Consider the following 21,681-nt stretch of genomic DNA (forward strand, 5'->3'; position numbering starts at 1 on the left):
TGAAATAATAGAAGCAAACGATACTGACTCCAAGAAATCTCTAGTTTCTGATGGTATTTCTGTGTTCTTAAAACTTCTGCTATGGGGTTAACTCCTATTTTTATGTTGCCTTTTTACACTCTTATTCCACTAATTTTTTGTCCTCTGTGAAAATTTGCCCACATCCAACCAATTCCGAAAACTTCCCCTCCCCCTTTTCCAATTATCATCTTATTTCACTAATCTCAACTATTTTCAAAGTAATAGAGAACTCCATAAACTGATAATTCTTGCAATACCTTTATATTTTCCATCTGATTAAAGATTTTCTAGTATAGATTCCATCAGTGTAAATTCATTGGTAGCATCTTGACTTATTCTAATAACAGATTAAACAACACCACCCCTCCCCCATAAAGTTTTAAGAGCAAATCTCGAGTGATTATTCATCTTTGCCTAAATTCCATAGAAACATTAAAATAAACAAGCAGCCACTGCTCTTTAAAGCTTTCAATTATAATTGGCATAAAGGTCTTCTAAATAAGCTTACATCTTAGAGTCTGCCTATGTTTTTTGCAATTGTTTAGACAGCTCTCTCTCTCTCTCTCTCTCTCTCTCTCTCTCTCTCTCTCTCTCTCAATCCACTCCAATTTATTCTTTATCAAAGAGACTGTTTCTGCTCTACTGCATACCTTTTCTACAGATTTTTTCTGATACACACTGTTCTTCTGAATTAGTACCTGTAATTTCTTTCTTCAAAATCAGCCTGAACACATGCATCAGCTAGCTGACATCCATTCACTGTTTCATTTCAAACTCACCAAACTAACGTTTCTTCATTTATCCCTTCAACTTATGTTCAAACCCCTCCCTCTAATTTATTTACTGAAAATTACAATCTACAAAAATTCTGAAGGAATTTATTTATGCATGGGTAATACACACACATCATTTCTACTACCAAGGTAGTTTTAATGCATCGTTTGATTATATCTCATATTGTGAATACCTTCATAACAAGTTTTCGCGGTATTGCGCTACATCAAATAAGTAATGCTTCACCTATGGAGAAGACTAATGTTACTTATTCTTGGTGGATACCACCACCCAGACGACACCGTTTCAAAGCTTATTGGCTTCTCATCGGTGGGTGGGCAGGTACTCTGTCATTCATTGCAATAGTGACAACCCAGAAATTCTACTTATAGTACAATAAGTTCCAATAACCTTTCATGTTTGAGGTTAGAGAGATAGAGAGTGTTGTAAATTCAAATGTTGTATCTTTCTTTATCACAGCAGACAATTTCCAATGAAAAGCATGGTATCCTTGACAATTCTATATGGATTAATATCAATGCAACAAAATAATTCTAGTCTCTATCCCTCTCTTTAAGAAGATATACAATTTGAACAACCAACATACCTGTTATCTCTCTTCAAGACATCACAGTGTCCAAGAGAAAATTAGGCGTGAACACTTACTGACAGCAAGAGAAGGTTAAAGGTTGCCTCGTGTTCCAAAAATAACCATGATATTAAAAAGAAATGAAGACATCAACCAACATATTTTTTGTCATCATATTGAGGGGCATTCAAAAGGTTTTGTCAAACACATGCTTTAGATTTAGATACAAAGGTAAAAAAAGGAATAGTGTTAGGAGATAGTCTTAGTAGCATCAGTACAAAATTTCAGTCATGTAACTTATTCTGTTTCTTTTTGGCAGGTGTGATTCTAACAATCTAACAATCAAGTCAAAAATAGAAAAACTGTAGCAGCAACTTATAAAATTCCTAACAAAAAATAATGTGAAATTACTTCATATCATTCAACGTTTGAACAATGTATACAGTGAATCCACTGGATCAGAGCATACAATACAGAAGTGGTTTATTGAATTTAAGCATGGCTGAGAGAGTATCGCAAATGACCCAAGGACTTGGCAGCCAAAAACAGCCCAAAATGAGGAAATGGTCAACAAGGTGCATAAATTATTCACAGAACACCATAAAATGAACATGAACAAATAGCCAATAAAAATTACCCAAGGCCAGTATATACCAGGGGTGGCCAACTTAATTTGTGATGTGATCTAATTTTTTCCTTCAAAATGTGCCGCAATCTACCATCTCAAAAATTTCATTGCACAAGGTTAAAAAAGTTAATCAACACATATAGAAAAATGTTGTTTATAAATTATAAAATTCAATACAATTCAGAATTCTTATTTTAAAATTTTAATTTATGCGAAGTTTGTCTCTTCATGTCATCTGCCAAGCTTTCAAAATCGGGAATATACTGTGATAAGGCCAACAGTAAAGAATCTTCTGTATGCAAGTCCGTAAGAGCACAGCAATTCTTAATCTTTGTTTGTTTGTTTGTTTCAAATATGAAAAGGCCAATTCACACAGATATGTGGAACCAAAATAGGAATTTAAAAGTTCACTGCATTTTTTACATTTGGGTACTTTTCTCGGAAAACATATTTCCAAAAGTCTTCTTCTGATGATCTGGCTTTTAGGAAGATATCGTTTCACAATGTAGTAATTTCATTTTCAAGAAATATTTTCTGCAATTTGTTTCATATCTAAGTGGACATTAAATGGATAAGAAATATATTGAACAATGTCTTCAATTGTTTTAAAATCACTGATTCTGGTTTCAAAATCATCAACAACATTCTCAATTTCAGAAACATATTTCTCACTATTAAATTCAAAAACAGGATATTTTTGCAAATGATTGAATTTTTTTTCTTTGAGATCCTTAGCCATTGCCAAAAATTGATATTTATATGCAGAAACACTACTAATCATGTCACCTACATTTTTATTTTTTCCTTGTAATTCCAAATTCAGATCACTTAATTTACTGGTAAAATCTGCCAAAAAATCCAGATCACACAACCACTCCGTATCTTGTAGCTGCTGATAATCATCTCCCCTTTGATCGACAAATTTTTTAATTTCATTCAGCAAATTTCGAAATCTATGTAGAAACTTACTCCGACTCAGCCACCTCACATCTGTGTGTAATATCAGATCTCATTCTTTTTCATCGAGTTGCATTTTGAAAAGTCTCCTTTGAAGACACTGTCCTCTGATTCATGATTTCAAAAGCGATGTCCATAACACTTTTAGTATTTAATCTTTTGCTGAACTAACACTTGTTGGTAGATGATACAGTGGTAACTCAAAAAATCTGGGAATTCATCATCCTTTTGGCACAATGCGATGAATCCATTAAGATGCCCCGTCATTGCTTTAGCTCCATCTGTTGTTACTGATACAAGCTTAAATAGTGGTAATTTAATTTAATATTTTCAATAAAATGTTTGAATGAATTAAAGGTATCAAGACCTCTAGTTCTTTCTTTCTTTTAATGAAACTATACCCAGCAGTTCTTCTCTAGTGGCAGAATCATCGAAAAACATACAACAAAAACGAGCAATTGAGCTGTATCACTGACATCTGTAGATTCATCCAGTTGTAAAGAAAGGGACACACGATTATCAATATGAGCACGCAATTGTTCACATTTTTACTCATTTTTTTGATGCGTCGCATCACAGTATTTCAAGATAACTGCAGATCTTGAAGGGCACTTTTAATTTCATTTTTGTTCTTAAAATTTTCAAAAAGAGAATCTGTTATTTCTAAAAATGCGTCTTTGATGTATTGACCATCAGAAAATGATTTGCATTTTTTTGCAAGCAGATGACTCACTTTAAATGATGCTACAGTTACTGCTTTAGATTGTAAATTAGGTGTCATGAAGAAATTTTGTTGCACGAATAATCTACATTTAAATTCTTCTAATTTATTTTTTCTAAGGTCACTATTTGGTGGAAAATCCGAATGGTATTTACCATGGAGTGCGTCGAAGTGCCTTTCTAAATTTCCTTTTTTGGGTATAGCCACGGAAGCATTGCAAATCAAACAGCAACATTTTTCTTTCACCATTACAAAAAAAGCATTCTAGTTCCCACTCTTGATGAAAATGATACATTTTACTCTTTTTCTCCAGCTGTAAATATTATTGCATTTGCAATAATATCTACAAAAAATAAATAAAATAAATTTTCAAAATCTGCTCTTCATTCCTATTTTTGAAGTTTCATTAAAAAAAAAAAATAACGTGCAGGTAGCAAAACCCTCTGCGCAATATAAAATTTTGGTAGTATACCTGATCGTGCAAATCGAGGGATGACTGTATATTTAAAATTCATCATGATCGACCAAAATTAAAGCCGTGATCGACTGGTAGATCGCAACTGACTTGTTGGCCACCCTTGGTATATACCATCCTATGTGAGTTGCTAAGCATGACAAAGTGTCTTGCTGGTGGTTTCCAAGGATGTTGAGGGACAGTCACAAAGAGACAGGACTGAACATCATCAGGTCTCTTTTCGAGCATGCCACTCCAAATGAAGATGAGATTTGCCCAAATTTTACTGCTAATGAATGTTGGGTTCACTACTTTGATCCAAAATCTAAATGCAACCATGCAGTGGAAACACACTGGCTCACCAACTCCAAAAAATTCGAAGTAAAAACCTCAGGTGGGAAGATTCTATTGACAGTCTTCCGGGAATTTTCAGGAGCAGTGCTCACTGATTTCCTTGAAAAAGGGTAACATTATGATGGAGAGGTACTGTGTGGTTCTATTAACTAAATTACGAGAAAACATCGAGCAGCAGTGACAAGGAATGCCATCCCGAGGAGTGGTTTCTGGATGACAATTAAATATGAAATTTTTAATACAAACTGACAGGAACAACAGTGGCCAAATTGGAGTTAGGGTCTTTGCCACATCCACTTTATTCCTCTGACACGGACCCATTTGACTTACTTGTTTGGAACACTGAAACAGAATCTTCGTGGAATGCGTTTTGTGCATGATGAACATCTGAAACAGGCAGTGACCGGGTGGTTTGACAAGAAAAATATAGACTTCTACAAGGAGATTTTCAAATTGTAACACAGAAATGCATAACTGTGGGTGATGACTGCACAGAGAAGTGTTGTCTGGATTTCACGAGTCTAGGACTACAGAAACTATAGGTTTGATAAAACTTTATGACTGCCTCTTTTTGTAAATATTCTTCACTGTCAGAAGATGACAATTTTGAGCTTAATAAAAATTAGTAGTAGAAGAGCTAAAAATGTTTGCTGATGTACATTTCTTATGATTTATAACATATCCTAGTATGGTAACATCATTAGAATAAATACCTCTTTAAAAACCACCATACAAAAAGAGCTATTTTCCTGTTAGAGAAGACTGCCTAACAAAACCTAAATTAGGAATAGAATGTTAATTATATTAAATATAGCTATATATTTTAAAATCATATTTTACCTGAAGGGTAGGTGTACATTCATCTACCATCGCTATTGCATACAGAACATAATGTTCAACACTAGGTGTCAATTTCTTGGACTTCAAAAATTCCAGGAAAGGACGTCCTTCAAAACCTGATGATTAAATTCTCAAAATCAGTAATTTTTATTATATAAATATACACTGAAAGTCCATTATCATGAGTTACAAGACCATCAGTTTAATACTACTAAATACAGGAAAATTCAAGGGTCACAATGACTGAAATATACATAAATATGAAATTTTTAAGTATAACAAGTACTTCAAGCCATAGCAATAATGTAATTTTTCTCATACATGTTTCTGAAAATTCATGTACCTTGTTCAATTATGACTGTCTATATACAACTTGGTATGTGCTAACACGTTTTCATTCTTCACAGTTATGGAATCAAGTTTATGCGATTCGAATGGATGTTTTAATTGTGAATTTGAAATTCTGCCAAAGATACTTTCCATGGGAAAACAGAAAACACACAAAATACATTTTAAGTTAATGGATGGAAAAGAAATTGAAAGGTGCGAACCTGCATTGTTTAACATTCATATTCAAGATATAGCACATTAAATGTATTTCATTATCCTATTACATGACTGCAATACACTGTGCTGCCACTTTATTAGGTACACCTACCTAGTAGCGTATTGAGCCTCCTTTAGCCTTTAAAACAGCCTGAATTCGTCTAGGCATGGATTGAACAAGATGCTGAAAATGTTGTAGGAATGGAGTACCATGCAGACATGAGTGTGTCATGCAGTTCCTTGAGATTCGACAGAGGTGTAGGCTTGCAGCGAACAGCCCTTTCCAGCTCATCCCAAAGATGTTCAATTGGATTGAGATCCAGGCATTGTGCGGGCCACTGCAGCAAAGAAAAGTCATTGTCATGTTCCTGGAACCATTCCATAGTGATTCGGGCTTTGTGCACCGGTGCATTATCCTGCTGGAAGTAACTATCTGACTGAGGATAAACTGTCAACATGAACGGATGCAGTTGGTTAGCAACAATGTTTAGGTACGATGTGGCATTCAGACGTGAATCTATGGGTATCAATGCACCCAATGTGTGCCAAGAAAACATTCCCCACACCATAACACTGCTCCCACCACCTTGCACAGTAGTTGTCAGACATGATGGGTCCATGGATTCATGTTGTTTTCGCCAAATTCTGAACCTTCCCTCAACATTATGCACAAGGAACTTCGATTCGTCAGACCAAGCAACTGTTTTCCAATCCTCGATAGTCCAGTGCTGGCTTTGCTGCGCCCACAGGCAGCGTGCTCTCTTGTTCTTCACTGATAACAAAGGTACCCAATGTAGCTGTCGGCTGTTGTAGCCCATTCAAGACAAAGTGCAACTAGTGGTCCGTTGCGATATTTTGTTCTGCACACCAAAGTTGTATTCTGACGTGATATGCGACATTGTGGACCATCTGTTTGCTTGCACAATTCTAGCCATCGCTAGAAAATCGCTTATCTCGTCAACAAGCGATTTTCTTTCACAGGAGTGCCATTGATAGGATGTTTTCTGTTTGTTGCACCATTCTCGATACACCCTTGAAACTGTGGTGCGTGAAAAGTTCAGGAGAACTGACGTTTCAAATATGTGCTTTGTCCAGCACATCTTGCACCTACTACCATGCCACATTCGAAGTCCGTTAGATCATTCCTTTTCCTCATTCTTGCTATGCTAGTTTGTATGCTTAACTGATACTAGAAAGGTTGTTTTGCTGCATTTATATCCACAATTTATATCATGTGGTGATGTGACTTTCAATGTTGTGGGAAAAACCATTTGTGTGCACAGCAGGGGTGTACCTAATAAAGTGGCAGCACAGTGTATATTATCATAATGAACAGAGATCACAAGTGAATACAAATCAAAATTTTTTTGGTTTCTTGTTTTCTTCAGCATTTATGAACTTTTGAACCTGTAATTTGGTTGGTAGTCACAGAGAGGGAATGTGTTTGGGAGAGCTCTGTTGTCTAGTGTGTGTTCTGAAGGACTGTAGGTTTGGGTTGAGTGTTAGTAGATTAATTTTTATCTTTTATATATAATTTCTGATATGTAAAATTTAATTTTGGTAATTCTGTGTGGTTATTTTCTGTAATATTTGCAAATTTAATTCTCATCTTTTGTAATGCTAATTATACTAAGTTGCATTCTTCTAGGTGTCTTGTAAGATAAATTCTTAAGTCTAGTAGCAGATAAAATTTTGGTAACTGCTTCACTGCTGTAACGTTTTTAAGTGTAATTCTTATCTTAATAATAATTGCTACAAGATCCACATTGAATATTTCATTTGAGGATATCTTTACTCAGACAGAAAAGGCCATGGGTGCTTCATGTATGAGTCATAAGTTCATTGCTTGTATAGCCTGTGGCACCATATTCCAAGGTCAATCTAGTAGATAATCCTTGCTCAACTGACAATTCTTTTCTCTGTTCCTGATGTAAGGAGTATAACAATCTCAAATTAAAACTTGGTATATTACTAGATGAAATGGAGTCGCTGAAGAAATGGGTGCATGATCTAGAAACAAATAAAACTGGGGACTTGTCAGAGACTCAAATATCTAGTGACTTGCAAGGCGATGCACCCCTGATTCAGAATTAAGTCAGAATTTATGTGTTTGCAATTCTGCCAACTCTGCAAGGCTTTTGGGGAGAAATTTATCAATATGACTCATCTTAGTACACAGAATCTATTTTGAAGAGATGGAATACATTTGAACAAAGGTGGAGCAAGGGCCTTAACCAATATCACTAAAAAGGGTTCAGAGATGTTACTAGCTGTGGAGAGGGAGAGAGATATGTTGGAGAGATGTGTCAAGGATAGCAATGCTTCAAATGAGTGAGAAGCTAACACTAGGGGAAACAAGCTTAAATGTGGGGGAGGGGCCCATAGTAGGCCTGATGTAGCTGAGTAGTCTGTACAAATGTGCAGAAGCGCATACTTGAGTGGACTGTGGCTCAGGTCCATATGACTGTGGCTCAGGTCCTAATGAGCATACGCTAATATTGCCTGTCAGGGCTACCACCCCTGACAGGTGTACATGGATCACGGTTTCAACACTTATATAGATAAAGAGGAACTTATATAGATAAACACTTATATAGACCTTTCTAAGTACAAGGTCGAAGTGAGAGGTCCTTTAGGCACTTCAGATCACAACTTGGTGATTGTCTCTTCTCCAATGGAACCTTTATCTCATGGCTATTCCCAACCTCGTATTGTTTGGCATTACAAGAATGCAAAATGGGATGACCTGCGAGACTTCTTTTCTTCTTTTCCTTGGTCTGATTACTGTTTCAAAACTTCTGATGTCAACGTTTGCTCAGATCGTGTCAGTGAAATTATTCTTGCAGGAATGGAATCCTTTATCCCACACTCCACTTTAAAACCTCGTCCTTTATCTAAACCTTGGTTTTCCAATAAATGTGCTAAGGCTGTCCAACAGAAGAATGTTGCATATCGTAATTGGCTTGTTTCTAATTCTTCAGTTTCATTTTCTGCCTACACCAAAGCTCGCAACAATTGTAAAGCAGTTATTAATCAGTCCAAACTAGAGTTTGAACAGGCTAAGAGTAGAAAACTTGCTTTTTGCCCTAATGGTAGCCGAGCATTCTGGTCTCTTGCCAAAGCTATTGGCCGCAACTTTTGCCCATCTCTGCTCCCACCTCTGTCCAAACCAGATGGTTCTGTTGTCACTTCAGCCAAGGATAAAGCTGACCTGCTAGCATCCCATTTTTCTTCCAGCTCATGTATTAATGATCTTGGTAAAACACCTCCCACCATTCCTAACACACTCCATTCAATGCCTCCTGTGGTCATCCGTCAAAAGGATATCAGAAGGATTTTGATGAATCTTGATGCTGAGAAAGCTCCAGGTCCTGATGGTATTTCTCCACTTGTTCTCAAAACCTGTGCTCCTGAACTTACTCCTATTCTTTGCCGCCTTTTTTCACTTTCTTATTCCAAAGGTGTTTTTCCTTCTGCTTGGAAATTTGCTCATATCCAGCCAGTTCCTAAAAAGGGTGACAAATCCCTCCCATCCAATTATCGTCCCATTGCAATTACTTCTACTCTTTCTAAAGTAATGGAGAAATCAATTAACCGCCAACTTTTAAACTACCTAGAAACCTTCCATCTGATCAACGATCGCCAGTATGGATTCCGTCAGTGTAGATCCACTGGTGATATTCTGGCTTATGTTACCCATTTATGGACTAATTCAATGGAAAGGTTCGGTGAAACACAAGTAGTTGCTCTTGACATCTTAAAGGCTTTTGATCGTGTTTGGCATAAAGGTCTTCTAAACAAGCTTCCATCTTATGGTTTGCCAACTGTTTTTAGTAATTGGTTATCCAGTTTTCTCTCTGATCGCTCACTGAGGGTAATGGTAGATGGCTCTCTGTCTTCTAACTTCTCCACTAATGCCGGTGTCCCCCAAGGTTCAGTTCTTTCCCCACTCTTTTCCTCTTGTATATCAATGACCTTCTTCCATTGACTGGAAATCCTATCCATAGTTTTGCCGATGATAGCACATTGCATTCAACTTTCCATTTGAGAAACCTTGTCCTGCTCAATCAGCTTCAAGTTCTCGAAATCTGCTGCCAATTCCTTAAATGCCGATCTTCAGGTAATTCTCCAGTGCGGCAAAGACAACTTAGTTGATTTCAACCCTTCTAAAACTCAGTCTTGTCTTATATCTCGCAAAAAGGATTCTTCTGCTCCTATGCTTATCTTTAGTGACACTCCGATTTCTAGGCAAAATGATATATCTCTTTTGGGGATTACCTTGACTTCTAATCTCTCTTGGCACAAGCACATTACAAATATTGCTTTCTCTGCATCTAAAAAACTTGGTTTTCTCTTTCGCTCTCGGCGTTACTTTTCTTCCAAACAGCTGCTCACTCTGTATAAATCACAAATCCGCCCTGCCATGGAATATTGTTCCCACATCTGGGGTGGTGCCCCAAAACCTCTCTCAGGCTTCTTGATTCCATTCAGAAGAGGGCAGTTAGATTAATTAATGACTCATCTCTAACAGAGTCTCTCCACTCGCTTTCTCATAGACGCACTGTTTCTGCTGCATGCCTCTTCTACAGATACTTCCATGGGCACTGTTCTTCTGAATTGGCTTCTATAATTCCCGCTCTCTCTTTCAAAACAGTCCGAACACGTGCCGCCACCAGCCAACATCCATTTACTGTCCAACTTCAAACCCACAGAACCAACTTTTCATCTTCCTCATTTATTCATTCAACTGCCGTTTTCTGGAACAACCTTCCTTCATACGTATTTCCTGAAAATTACAATCTACAGAAGTTCAGGTCCAATGTCAACAAATATCTTCTTTCGTCTTCTCAACCTCCAACCCAAGCACGGTACCAAGTACTATAGGTTCTAATACCTCTCGTGTTTGGGGTTCTCATAAAAAAAAAAAAAAAAAAAAATATGACTGCTAAATATGGTTAATTGCATTCATTATCAAAATATTGGTCATGTCAGAATATAAACATGATTTTTTTTAACTATACAAGAATACTGTGTTAACTTTGCCTACAGTAATATCAGGAGTATTATTAATAAAGTGAGCGAGTTTGAACTTTGAATTTCTGGCCAAGACAACTAATGCTGACCTAATAACACAAATGTGGTATCACTCAAAAATAAAGGATGATGAAATTCACTATAATATATATAATGTATTTAGGAAGGATAGGCAAGATAAAAGGAGTAGGTGGATGAGGAGTGGGGAGGGGAGATTGTGAAGGATATGTGAGAGCCTCCACATGCAGATGGATGTGATTTCAATTTGTCACTTACTGGCTGAAGCAAGCGAAAGGGAAACTGGCCACAGGGAACAAAGTTTCAATAAATCAGACGATTATTATTTCCATCAGCATGTTAGGGAAAATAAGGCAAGAATATTCTACACCTGATCATTATCATAAAAAAATAGTTCTCATATGGTTTGTAGGTGATCAGGGCTGACAATATAAGAGAGAGGTCACAACTGCTACTGGCCAAGGAATCGGATTTCTCATTAGAATTATTAATCTTTAAAGCAATAGTCCAGAAGCCATGAATGCATGTTGGACCATTAAGAAAATACAGCACAAGGAGGATGACAAGATAGATAAATATGGAACTTGCCAGTTTAACTGAGCAGAAAAAGATAGCATGGGAAAGTTGCAATGAAAAGTACCAAAGCCTAAGAGCTATAAATTTATCGGTAACAGTACCAGAAGAGGTAAGGTTGACAAAGGTCAGGTATGAAAAATCAATGGCTAAGAAAGCAAAGAATAAGCCAAGGAGTTTTTCATGTATGTGAATACAGCGAAAAGAACAGATCGAATTAGACACTTGCATGGATGTAGGAAAATCTTACACAACCAAGCTAATATTGCTGATGAACTGAACAGGTATTTTGCATCACTCTAACAGAGAAAAACCTCTTCATAGTGAAGAGAAACTGTGCAATTGAGGCTGGGCAATGCAAAATAGCAATACTAAAATTACAAAAGGTTGTTTATTAGAAAAATTTTTAAACTCAAAGACAAGTAATTTTCCTGGAGTTTATGGCATATACCCAGTAATTTTGAGGGATGTGGTCAGAGTGCACCGAACTGTAAAGTTAATTATCAGGGCATCTTTTGAGTAAGGAGGAGAATACCCTTGGATTAAAGAAGTGCCAATATATCACCAATACATAAAGGCAGGCAGTTATAAGAATAAAGTAAGCAACTACTGACCGGTCAGTCTAACTTTGGTGATAAGGAAAATCATGGAAGAAATAATTAATAAGAATGCAGTACAGGATCATTTAGATAGAAATGGAATTTTTATGGAACATAGCATGGTTCTATAAAGAAAATATCATATTTAATCAATCTGGTTAGTTATTTTGACAGAGTCATTCATGAGCTTTATGTAGGAAATAACTTCAATTCTGTTTACTTGGATTTTAGCAAAACATTTGACTCAGTCCCTTATAAGAGGTTACGCTGCATACGCTGGAGCATGTTGGAATTACAAGAAAAATCCTCATGTGGAATGCAGGGTGACCCCAGAGGATTTTGATGCATGATTCCTCTTCGATTTGGGCTAACGTAAGAAGTTGTGTTCCCCAAGAATTGGTACTGGGATCGCTATGCATTTGATTTGCTTAAATGACATCAACAAAGGATACAGGGCAAGATGTTAAAATTTGCAGATAATATCAAGATCGGTAAAGTAGTTAATGAGTGGTGCCAAGCAGTACTTCTTAAGGATAACTTAGATACTCTTCGGTGATGGTCAGAAAGGTGGCAACTATGTTTTAATGCAGCAAAATTCTCCATACACTTCAGGAATAGTAATAGTAAAATAACTTATACACTTGATTACCTGAATTAAAAATAGTAGAGGAAGAAAGGGATTTAGGAGTTATGATACAGGCAGACATGAAGTTCTCAATGAAGTGTAGACAGGCAGCAAGCAGAAGTCATGGTGTCCTATCAATGATTTATCAAACATTTGTTTGCAAATAGGGAAGTCGTGATCTCACTGTATAAGACAGTTGTAAGATCACAATTGGAATACTGTGTCCAAGTATGGTACACACACATTAATCTTCTTGAAAGGGTCTACAAACAGGTAACTTGCTTGGTGTGATCTGCAAAAGGGCATCCTTATGAGAAGAGATTGAATATGTGGACTACAGGGCTTTGCTTTGCAATCAAGCACCTTAGAGGGGACCTGAGTAAGGTCTAAGGCTCTGAGGGGAAATGGTAAAATGAATGAAGGCAAACATTTTTACTATTATAAATGATTCCAGAACTAGAGGAGACCATAAATTCAAATTATGGTTTAGAATGAATTATAGAAATTTTCTTTCAGACAGCAAGTTGTTAATTACTGGAATAAATTACCTGTGTGAAACTGAGGCTGATAGCTTGAGGAAAGTCAAATGTCAGCTAGACACATGAAGAAGGAAACATATTAACAGTTCATTTTTATTTTATTTTTATTAATTAATTTATTTATTTTTAGATAGACAAGCAAGGCTTCCTTGCACTATATGGGTAATAGTACTAATACTATAATAAACAAGAATCTGATATAACAGTTTTTTTTTTTTTTCAATTTTCTAAGCTTTCATTATATTAGACTTCTTTTATTGCACAAGTCAAACATTAGTATGCAATAAACATAATTTAAATTTGGTTTTTACATATTTATTAATTTCTTAAGTATTTTGCATGAACATTTTCTCCTTTATATTGATGAGAAATTAAATTCTGATGTTAAGTTATACAAGTAACAGTGCTATTTTCAGGTACACAAAGGTACCAAGAGCAACATAGTACACTAACTAATGTTAGGTTAGATATTTCCAAATATACTATAGGTAATACAGACTGAAATTCAGAAACCAAAGAAAACTGCACCCACTGGCAACAACCAACAATCTGGAAAAAAAAACACCAGGAAAATATGCAAATTTTTCACATTTAGCATATTTAGATGAATGAGATCTGAAAAACAGTAAATATAAAAGAGATATGCAAAAACATCATTACTGGTTGCAGTTTCTACTTGTTTTCAAGACTATGTACTTAAAATAAATAATTTTTCTTCAATAAAATAAACTTCAAATAAATGTAAAAGCAGACATATTTATAAATAATTATACCTCTGTATTCTTCAGGATTCTTTTGATATTCTAAACAGAAAGTCAGAAGTTTCATAAGCATCCGCTTCTCCACAACATTTACATTTTTAGTGCTGAAAACATCTGCCCTTGAACAAGGGACCTGAAACATTTATGGTAAATATTTTTAAAATATAATTATTTTAAATGCACTTTAAAATGTCTTAAAACAAAACAAAAAAAAAAAAAAAAAAAATTGTATCCGAATTTTTGTTGAAAACTATGAAAACTAAATTTCACTAGCCCCCCCCCCCCCAACACTGGCCAATTCATTAAGTACACCCCATCCATGGAATCAACCCATCCATCAGAGATGATGGATGGGTTGAAATGCAGCCTAGTACAGACTATAGCCTAGTACAGACATGTCCGTACTAGGCTATATAAAACATGTAGTTAAATACCAAGAAATAATTCTTGTATATGTGAGTGCACATGTATGTAATTCAGCAAGAGAATGAACCAAAAGCACAACCTAAGTGACTGAGTGCAGTATGATAACTGACACCAGATATACTAGTGCAAGTATCACAGACTCTGCGGGGGCGCCTCTGTAGCCAGGTGGGCAGGAGCAGCAGTGCATAGCACACGCTTCTTGATTAGACCAGGGTTCGAGCCCGTCACCACCAAATACGGAGGATGCAGGAAGGTCAGGGAATGACCACCGAATATCCCCGGAGCAATATGGCCTTAGTTGCTAATGCTCCTAAAAACCAAATAACAACAACAGACTCCGCTATGGTGTTCGTAACACGTATCACAGACACCATGACTCTGCTGTGGTGTTCACATATAGAAGTGTCTAGAGTGTACAGAAAATATCCAGCCAATTACAGTCCTGTGGCTACAGACGATGAAAAAAATCATGCAATCTAACAAACAGGCCACTGCAGTACGGTGCAATAATGGTGTGCAAAGGGGTATATCAGAATGCACAATGTTTGGACCCTATAGCAGATAAGGTATAGTAACACACAAACTCACTGGGTTCCACTCTTATCAGCTAAAAACAAGTAACTATGATACAGTAGGCACAGGAATGCTCACAATGGATATATATATATGCTGCTAAACACACATGTATAAAAAGGACAATGTCCAATATTCTGTATCAGTCAAACAGAAGATCTTTATAAAACAACAGTAAATTGTTTGCTTTAAATTTCAATTGGAGCAAACTGGAAACATTAGTTCTAGCTGCATTTCTGATTCAATTTGGTCCACTGATAATAAGAAGGGATGAGAAAACAGAGTGATATTGCTTCTTTGCTCCGTGGAATCTAAGACAGAAAAACAGGTAAATTAACTTTCAGTACTTACTTAAATGAATTCAGTTTTTCAAACATTTTCATACAATTTGGAATAGGAACAAAATTATTTTGCAAGATTTGAGATTTAAAAAGTTTAAATTTTGCAAAAAAATTTGCCAGATTTTTTAAATCTATCTTTGCTAGTGCACTTTTGTAGGACCACTTCAGATAGGTCAGACCTTTTATTTTAATTCAAAGAATAGTCCTCATAATATTCTTCTGTTATTTCAAAATTTTTTGAAACTTCCTGAATAAAAGTTATGCTATTCATGATATATAATTGTTTGTTATTTGGTTTTTAGGAGCATTAGCAACTAAGGCCATATTGCTCTGGGGATATGCGGTGGTCATTCCTTGACCTTTCCACATCCTCTGTATTTGGTGAGCACAGGCTCGAACCCCAGTCTAATCAAGAAGCGTGTGCTACGCACTGCTGCTCCTGCCCATCTGGCTATGGAGGTGCCCATCATATATAAGCAAACTCATCTAGCATCAGAGGGAAAGATAAAAAACCTCCAAGTGGGTAGCCAATTCTTAATGATAGTCAAAACCCAAAACAAAATAATGCCTTCCCATGTCTAACTAAGTCCAATTATATGCAGTCTGATAATGATCCACAAATGAAATCGGATCCTAATCACCTTCTTGTTCTGACAAGAGCAATATCAAAATGGGAATTATCTAAAAAGTGGAAAACCACACTACCTATTTTTTTTAATGCTGTGAATATCGAATAAAATTACACAATGTACAAACTGCATAGCAATCCTTGCATTTTTTTCTTAAATTAATTAAATTTTTACCATTTTCTATGATTAACAGAAGTTAAAAGTAAATACCTAATAATGCTAGTATATAAAAATAACTGTTTTCACTACACTGCACATACCTCACAAAGCAATATTTCACTTAACTTTGTAATGTACTTTAGCTAAATTCCTCCTAAATTTTAATAAAAATTTAAATAAACTTATTTCACAGATCTGTGATTTTACAAACAAGTAGTGATGCATACTTCATAATAACAGTAGTGAAAGTGACTTGCACTTTCATAATTACCATTCAAACAAATTTTATGAAAGCAGCCTTTCTACACCTTTCAACATAATATTCCATGTCACAACATACTGTGAACATGTGCTTTGAAAAAAATAATACCGAAGCAATGCAATAACCAGCACAGCAGTCAATTTTACAATTATTTATTTATAAGTTATTATAACTTTTTTTAATATACAGGGTGTCTCAAAAATACATGGCATAACTTCAGGAATGAGTTCCTCATATGTAGACAATAAAAATATTTTACATCAATATAGTTTCGGAAATGCTTGGTTCCCGTGTTATTAACCGGAATGTCTTATCTCCCGCAGGTGATGTCCTTCATCACAAGGTACTGACAGAATCTGGTGGTTTTCCATTCCGACCATGTACTCAAATCAGGAGCAAGCAGATATGCATTTTATGTACGGTTTGCTGGACGGCAATGCTCTGGAGGCTCGTCGTTTGTACCACGAAAGGTTCCCAGAACGAAGATGTCCAGACAGAAACATTTGAAGGTATCCATCGCCGCCTTCGTGAACATGGAACCTTTACACCTTGTGCTCCTGGTCGGTGGATAGGTAGAGGTGGACCAACTGCCTGGCCTCCACGCTCACTGACTTAAACCCACTAGATTTCTTCTTGTGGGACCATTTAAAGTCAGTGGTGTATTCAACTCCGGTAGCTGATGTGGAAACTCCCCGCAATCGAATTGTGGCAGGTTGTGAGAAAATACGAAACATGCCAGGAATTTGGCATCGTCTTTGCGAGTCCATGAGACGTCGATGTGTTTGTTTGTTTGTTATTTGGATTTTAGGAGCATTAGCAACTAAGGCCATATTGCTCTGGGGATATGCAGTGGTCATTCACTAACCTTTCCGCATCCTCCGTATTTGGTGGGCACGGGCTCGAACCCCAGTCTAATCAAGAAGTGTGTGCTATGCACCGCTGCTCCTGCCCACCTGGCTACGGAAGTGCCGACGTCAATGTGAGGCCTGTATTCAGGCAGAAGGTGGACGTTTTGAACAATTACTATAAGGTGATGTGAACAGTTAAGTGTCATAGACAGACCTTCAAAACTCGTAAACCAAGCATTTCTGGAACTATGTTGATATAAAATATTTTTATTGTCTACATATGAGGAACTCATTCCTGAAGTTATGTCGTGTATTTTTGAGACACCCTGTATATTACAATTTTCTATGGCTTTATGACTTTTCCTGAAATGTGCTCCTTTGCCTATATATTTTTTAATATTTTTACTGGTTTAAAAATAGTGAATAGACATGGTGTTATACCTGTAAGTACAGCTGCAGTCAATTTTACTGTAACATGTTTGACTGAAATGTCCCTGGAAATTTTTTATTCCATTTTATTGCTTTTTTTGCAAATGTACATGTACAGTTCCCATGCTTCTGCAGAAAGTGAAAAGAAACAGTTCAGACAGGTAAATATATTTTTACAATGTATAAGAATTATGCTGAAATAACTAATTTTCTTTTGTTTTCTGTGTTACTTACGAAACAAATTATGTGAAATCATGGGCAACTACAACTACAAGAAATAGACTGCTATCATAACTGGAGAAATTAGCTGAAAATGATTCAGAAATCATGAGTAATGCAGTAAAACTAATTCTGTTTTTTCTGGAAATAATTATATTTTTATGGAGTCTGAAAGTGATGATGATGATGATAGCTGCTAACTTCCAAATAGTAGCAAGTCTTTTGAAAATGATAATTCAACTGAAAATTTTGAAGTTATCAAACAAGAGCAAAACATTTTGAACATGAACCAATATAATCCTTAGAAATCAACACAGAAACTGAAATAGCCAAAGGCAGAACAAAATGGGACAAAATATCTGCAAAAATTCCCACTCCAAGAAATAATGAGATATCCTGCAATGTCTATAGCTGTTTCAAGTGCATTTCATCTTTTTATTGATGACACAATGCTTTGAAAGATAAAAAACTGTATTCAAGTCAACACTTAGCAGATAACCTAATCTCCCATCTCTTGTTTTGGTTTTATCAAAGTGTGTTGGGGGGGATGCGAGGGAGTTTATCTGCCGATCTATTTCCTCACAACAGCAAGTTGAACTGATCTCTAGGTTCTCAGGGTACATGATGTGTTGTGGAAGAAATCTGCCTGGCTCTGTCCTCCTACTCCTGGGGGTTGGGGAGGTGGAATAAAAAAAGCTGAGGGTAGGGGTGGGTAATCTTTGGGGTTCTACCGAGTAATAATTGAGATTTTGTGAGGTACATAAACATTTTCTAAAGTCATCAACAAAATGGCTATTTTTTTACTGAAATCAACTGGGTAGTAAAATTATAACTGTAGTTTATTTTTTAAACAGATTTGAAAAACTCGAACTAACAAAATGCACAGATTACAGAAAATTATTATTTATATATGATTGCAAGGGATTCTTACCAGCTCTTATATGTTAAAGAATCATCAAATTTAATATTTTCACAGGTAATATGCAATCAAATTTCTACTATTACTGATAAAAAAAATTATCCAATCATACATGACAGCTATAATACTAAAAATTGCTTACCTGTTCAAGATGTCCATCAATTAGTGTCAAAACTCGAGTAAAGCATTTGAATTCTGCATAACGTGAAATATTTGAAGATATAAGAAGTTCAACAAGGGGTCCTCTGGCAAAAAGTAGCTGTGTGATACACATAAAAGAAAAAATAGTATATTGTTAATAACGATTTTTATGTCCATAAAAGCAGCATGAATAAATGCAACATAAGGGTACAGAGATGTACTAGTATAATTTAATATTTCACATATTCCCACACAAGATTACACTATCCAAAGACAGGTAATGTAGTATCAGATTAAGACCTCTGGTAGCCCCTAAGAAGCAAGATGTGGAAATCGCATCACCTGGGGGCCATATATGTACACAAACATGTACATACCAGCTAACAGGAGCCAGAGATTCCAAGAGTGGAAATCAAACAGATAACAGATGAGAAATATATGAACAAAATGAACTGTATTGGTTAAATCAGATGAGAAATATATGAACAAAATGAACTGTATTGGTTAAATCAGATGAGAAATATATGAACAAAATGAACTGTATTGGTTAAATCAGATGAGAAATATATGAACAAAATGAACTGTATTGGTTAAATCAGATGAAATTATATGCAGAGACTGTTGCATTAATTATTGTATTTCAATTCATTAGAATAAGAAAAACTTGTATTCTTATTTAGTTTGTTTATTTTTTTGCTTCCAGTAATACTGCCTATACAGGGTGATTCACTACCAGTGCGACAAACTTGCAGGAGGTGTAGGGGACACAAAGACGAATCAGAATCACATAGCACTGCAGGGTCTGAAATTCCTTCGTCATGCGGTAGAGGACGTTGAACAGGAGGTCGCGTGAACAGTGATCCCGCTGGAAGTCAGCATTTGTGAACCGTTTCTGTTGAAGAAACCAAGCAGCAAAAGTCCTCCGGAGTGGATAATCCGGAGGCTCCAATGATTGGACACGTTGCAGATGGTATGAACTCAATTTGGTTTATTGACAGTATCCTCCATACAGTGGATTGGGAAATACCCAATCGTTGGCCTATCGCTCGAATCCTCGTACTCGGATTGCCTTCTGAAAGACGTAGGACATTCTCCTCATTGTCTGGCGTCCTCGTCGTTTGCTCTCGATTCATGGTACCTCTTGTGAAACAACCGGTCTCACGTAACCTTCTGTGCACACGTGCGAAAATAGTATGATGAGGAGCACGCCTGTGCGGGAAATGTTCCTGGTACAAGCGCAGAGCGGCGCGCCCGTTACAGTCCACAGCTCCATACGCAAGGTGCATGTCGGCCAGTTCAACGTTTGAATACTCGTCCATCCTACTGCCTCGGGAACCGGTTCGCAAATGCTGACTTCCAGCGGGATCGCTGTTCATGCGACCTCCCGTTCAACGTCCTCTACTGTATGACAAAGGTATTTCGGACCCTGCAATGCTATGTGATTCCGATTCGTCTTTGTGCCCCCTACACCTCCTGCAAGTTTGTCGCACTGGTAGTGAATCACCCTGTATAAGTCACAACCCATGGGGATGGTGCACTAGGCACATGTCTACTGTGCCTTTTGGGTAATCTGGCACTGGATAAATTAACAAAAGCTTTATAAATAAATTGGCATAATCCAATAAATTCTCCACTTATACTCATTAAATATACTTTTCTTTGCTACAGATTTTTCACAATTAAATCTGTTTTAATCTAGGGCTTTTAAACATTCAAACTTTTAATTTGACTTTTACTGTTTTCCTTTTTCGATTCTGTTCTCAAACTGAAATAAAAGGATATGTGGGAAGTTATTGAAAACAAAAACAAATTAACAAAAAATCAGGACAACAAATATTTTTTAATATGTCAGGTGAAAGGCACAGCATAAGGACATAGTTATGTAAAGAATTACACTGATATCATCTGAAATAAATCAGTTTACTGAATGACAAATGAAAGGTTAATTACACACACATAATCAGCACTCAATGGCTAAATTAAATAGATCAAAGGGGTTCTGTTTCTTAATCCTCTTTGAGATTCTATTATCGAGACAACAATGGTTGACCAACTGGAGTGTTTTGGTTACTTTTCTAATTAACCTTTCAAAACTATGAGAACATTAGAAATTAATCTTTCATTTATCATTCAATAAATTAAATAATTAAATTTCAAAAGCAATTTCATGAAATGTGTTTTTCTTCATAAATCATGAAACAAAATTTTTAAATATTAAAAAATAAAACATGTATGCAAAGAATAAAACTGTGTAAAATAACAAATTCACTTAATTTACACTACTGTGCAATAAGATTGGCAGACATTATTTTTAGCAGCATCTAGGAAAATAGATTAAAGCTTGCTGAGATGATCTTGTCTCTTCTGCAGCCAGTGTTTTTGAAGGTTGCTAGATTTTTGAAATAAAATTCAAAAGGATGAAGAATACAATATGGTTAAATAGAATAAAGATGAATTTGGTCTGCTGAGATCTCGTCATCAGGAACCTCACTGCATCAGCACCCAAAAAGTCTCAGTTAAAAGATACTCTTCTTTTTCCTTTTACATTTAATTTCACAAATCCAGGAACCTTTGAAAGCAGTAACTGCAAATATGACAAAATTTTGACAAACTTTTATGTACTTTCATAAATGCTTCTAAAAATAATTTCTTTCGATCTCAATTCGAAATGTAGTATAAATTGAGTAGATTAGTAGGTTAAA

The 21,681-nt window shown here is 36.0% G+C and overlaps 1 protein-coding gene across 1 annotated transcript in view; it reads right to left on the reverse strand.

The window, feature by feature from the left end:
* Rep (Rab escort protein) overlaps nt 1-21,681 on the reverse strand; it is a 117,065-nt gene that overhangs the window by 54,527 nt on the left and 40,857 nt on the right. Inside the window, exons 6-8 of the mRNA XM_090379954.1 lie at nt 18,981-19,097; nt 14,046-14,166; nt 5,339-5,454 (exon numbers count right to left, since the gene is read on the reverse strand). Coding sequence (XP_090236080.1) covers nt 5,339-5,454; nt 14,046-14,166; nt 18,981-19,097 — 354 coding nt within the window. The remainder of the gene's footprint in view (nt 1-5,338; nt 5,455-14,045; nt 14,167-18,980; nt 19,098-21,681) is intronic.

Source organism: Mastigoproctus giganteus, chromosome 8 (genome assembly GCF_048544385.1).
Source record: "Mastigoproctus giganteus isolate SK-2022 chromosome 8, ASM4854438v1, whole genome shotgun sequence".
NCBI classification, from domain to species: Eukaryota; Metazoa; Arthropoda; class Arachnida; order Uropygi; family Thelyphonidae; genus Mastigoproctus; species Mastigoproctus giganteus.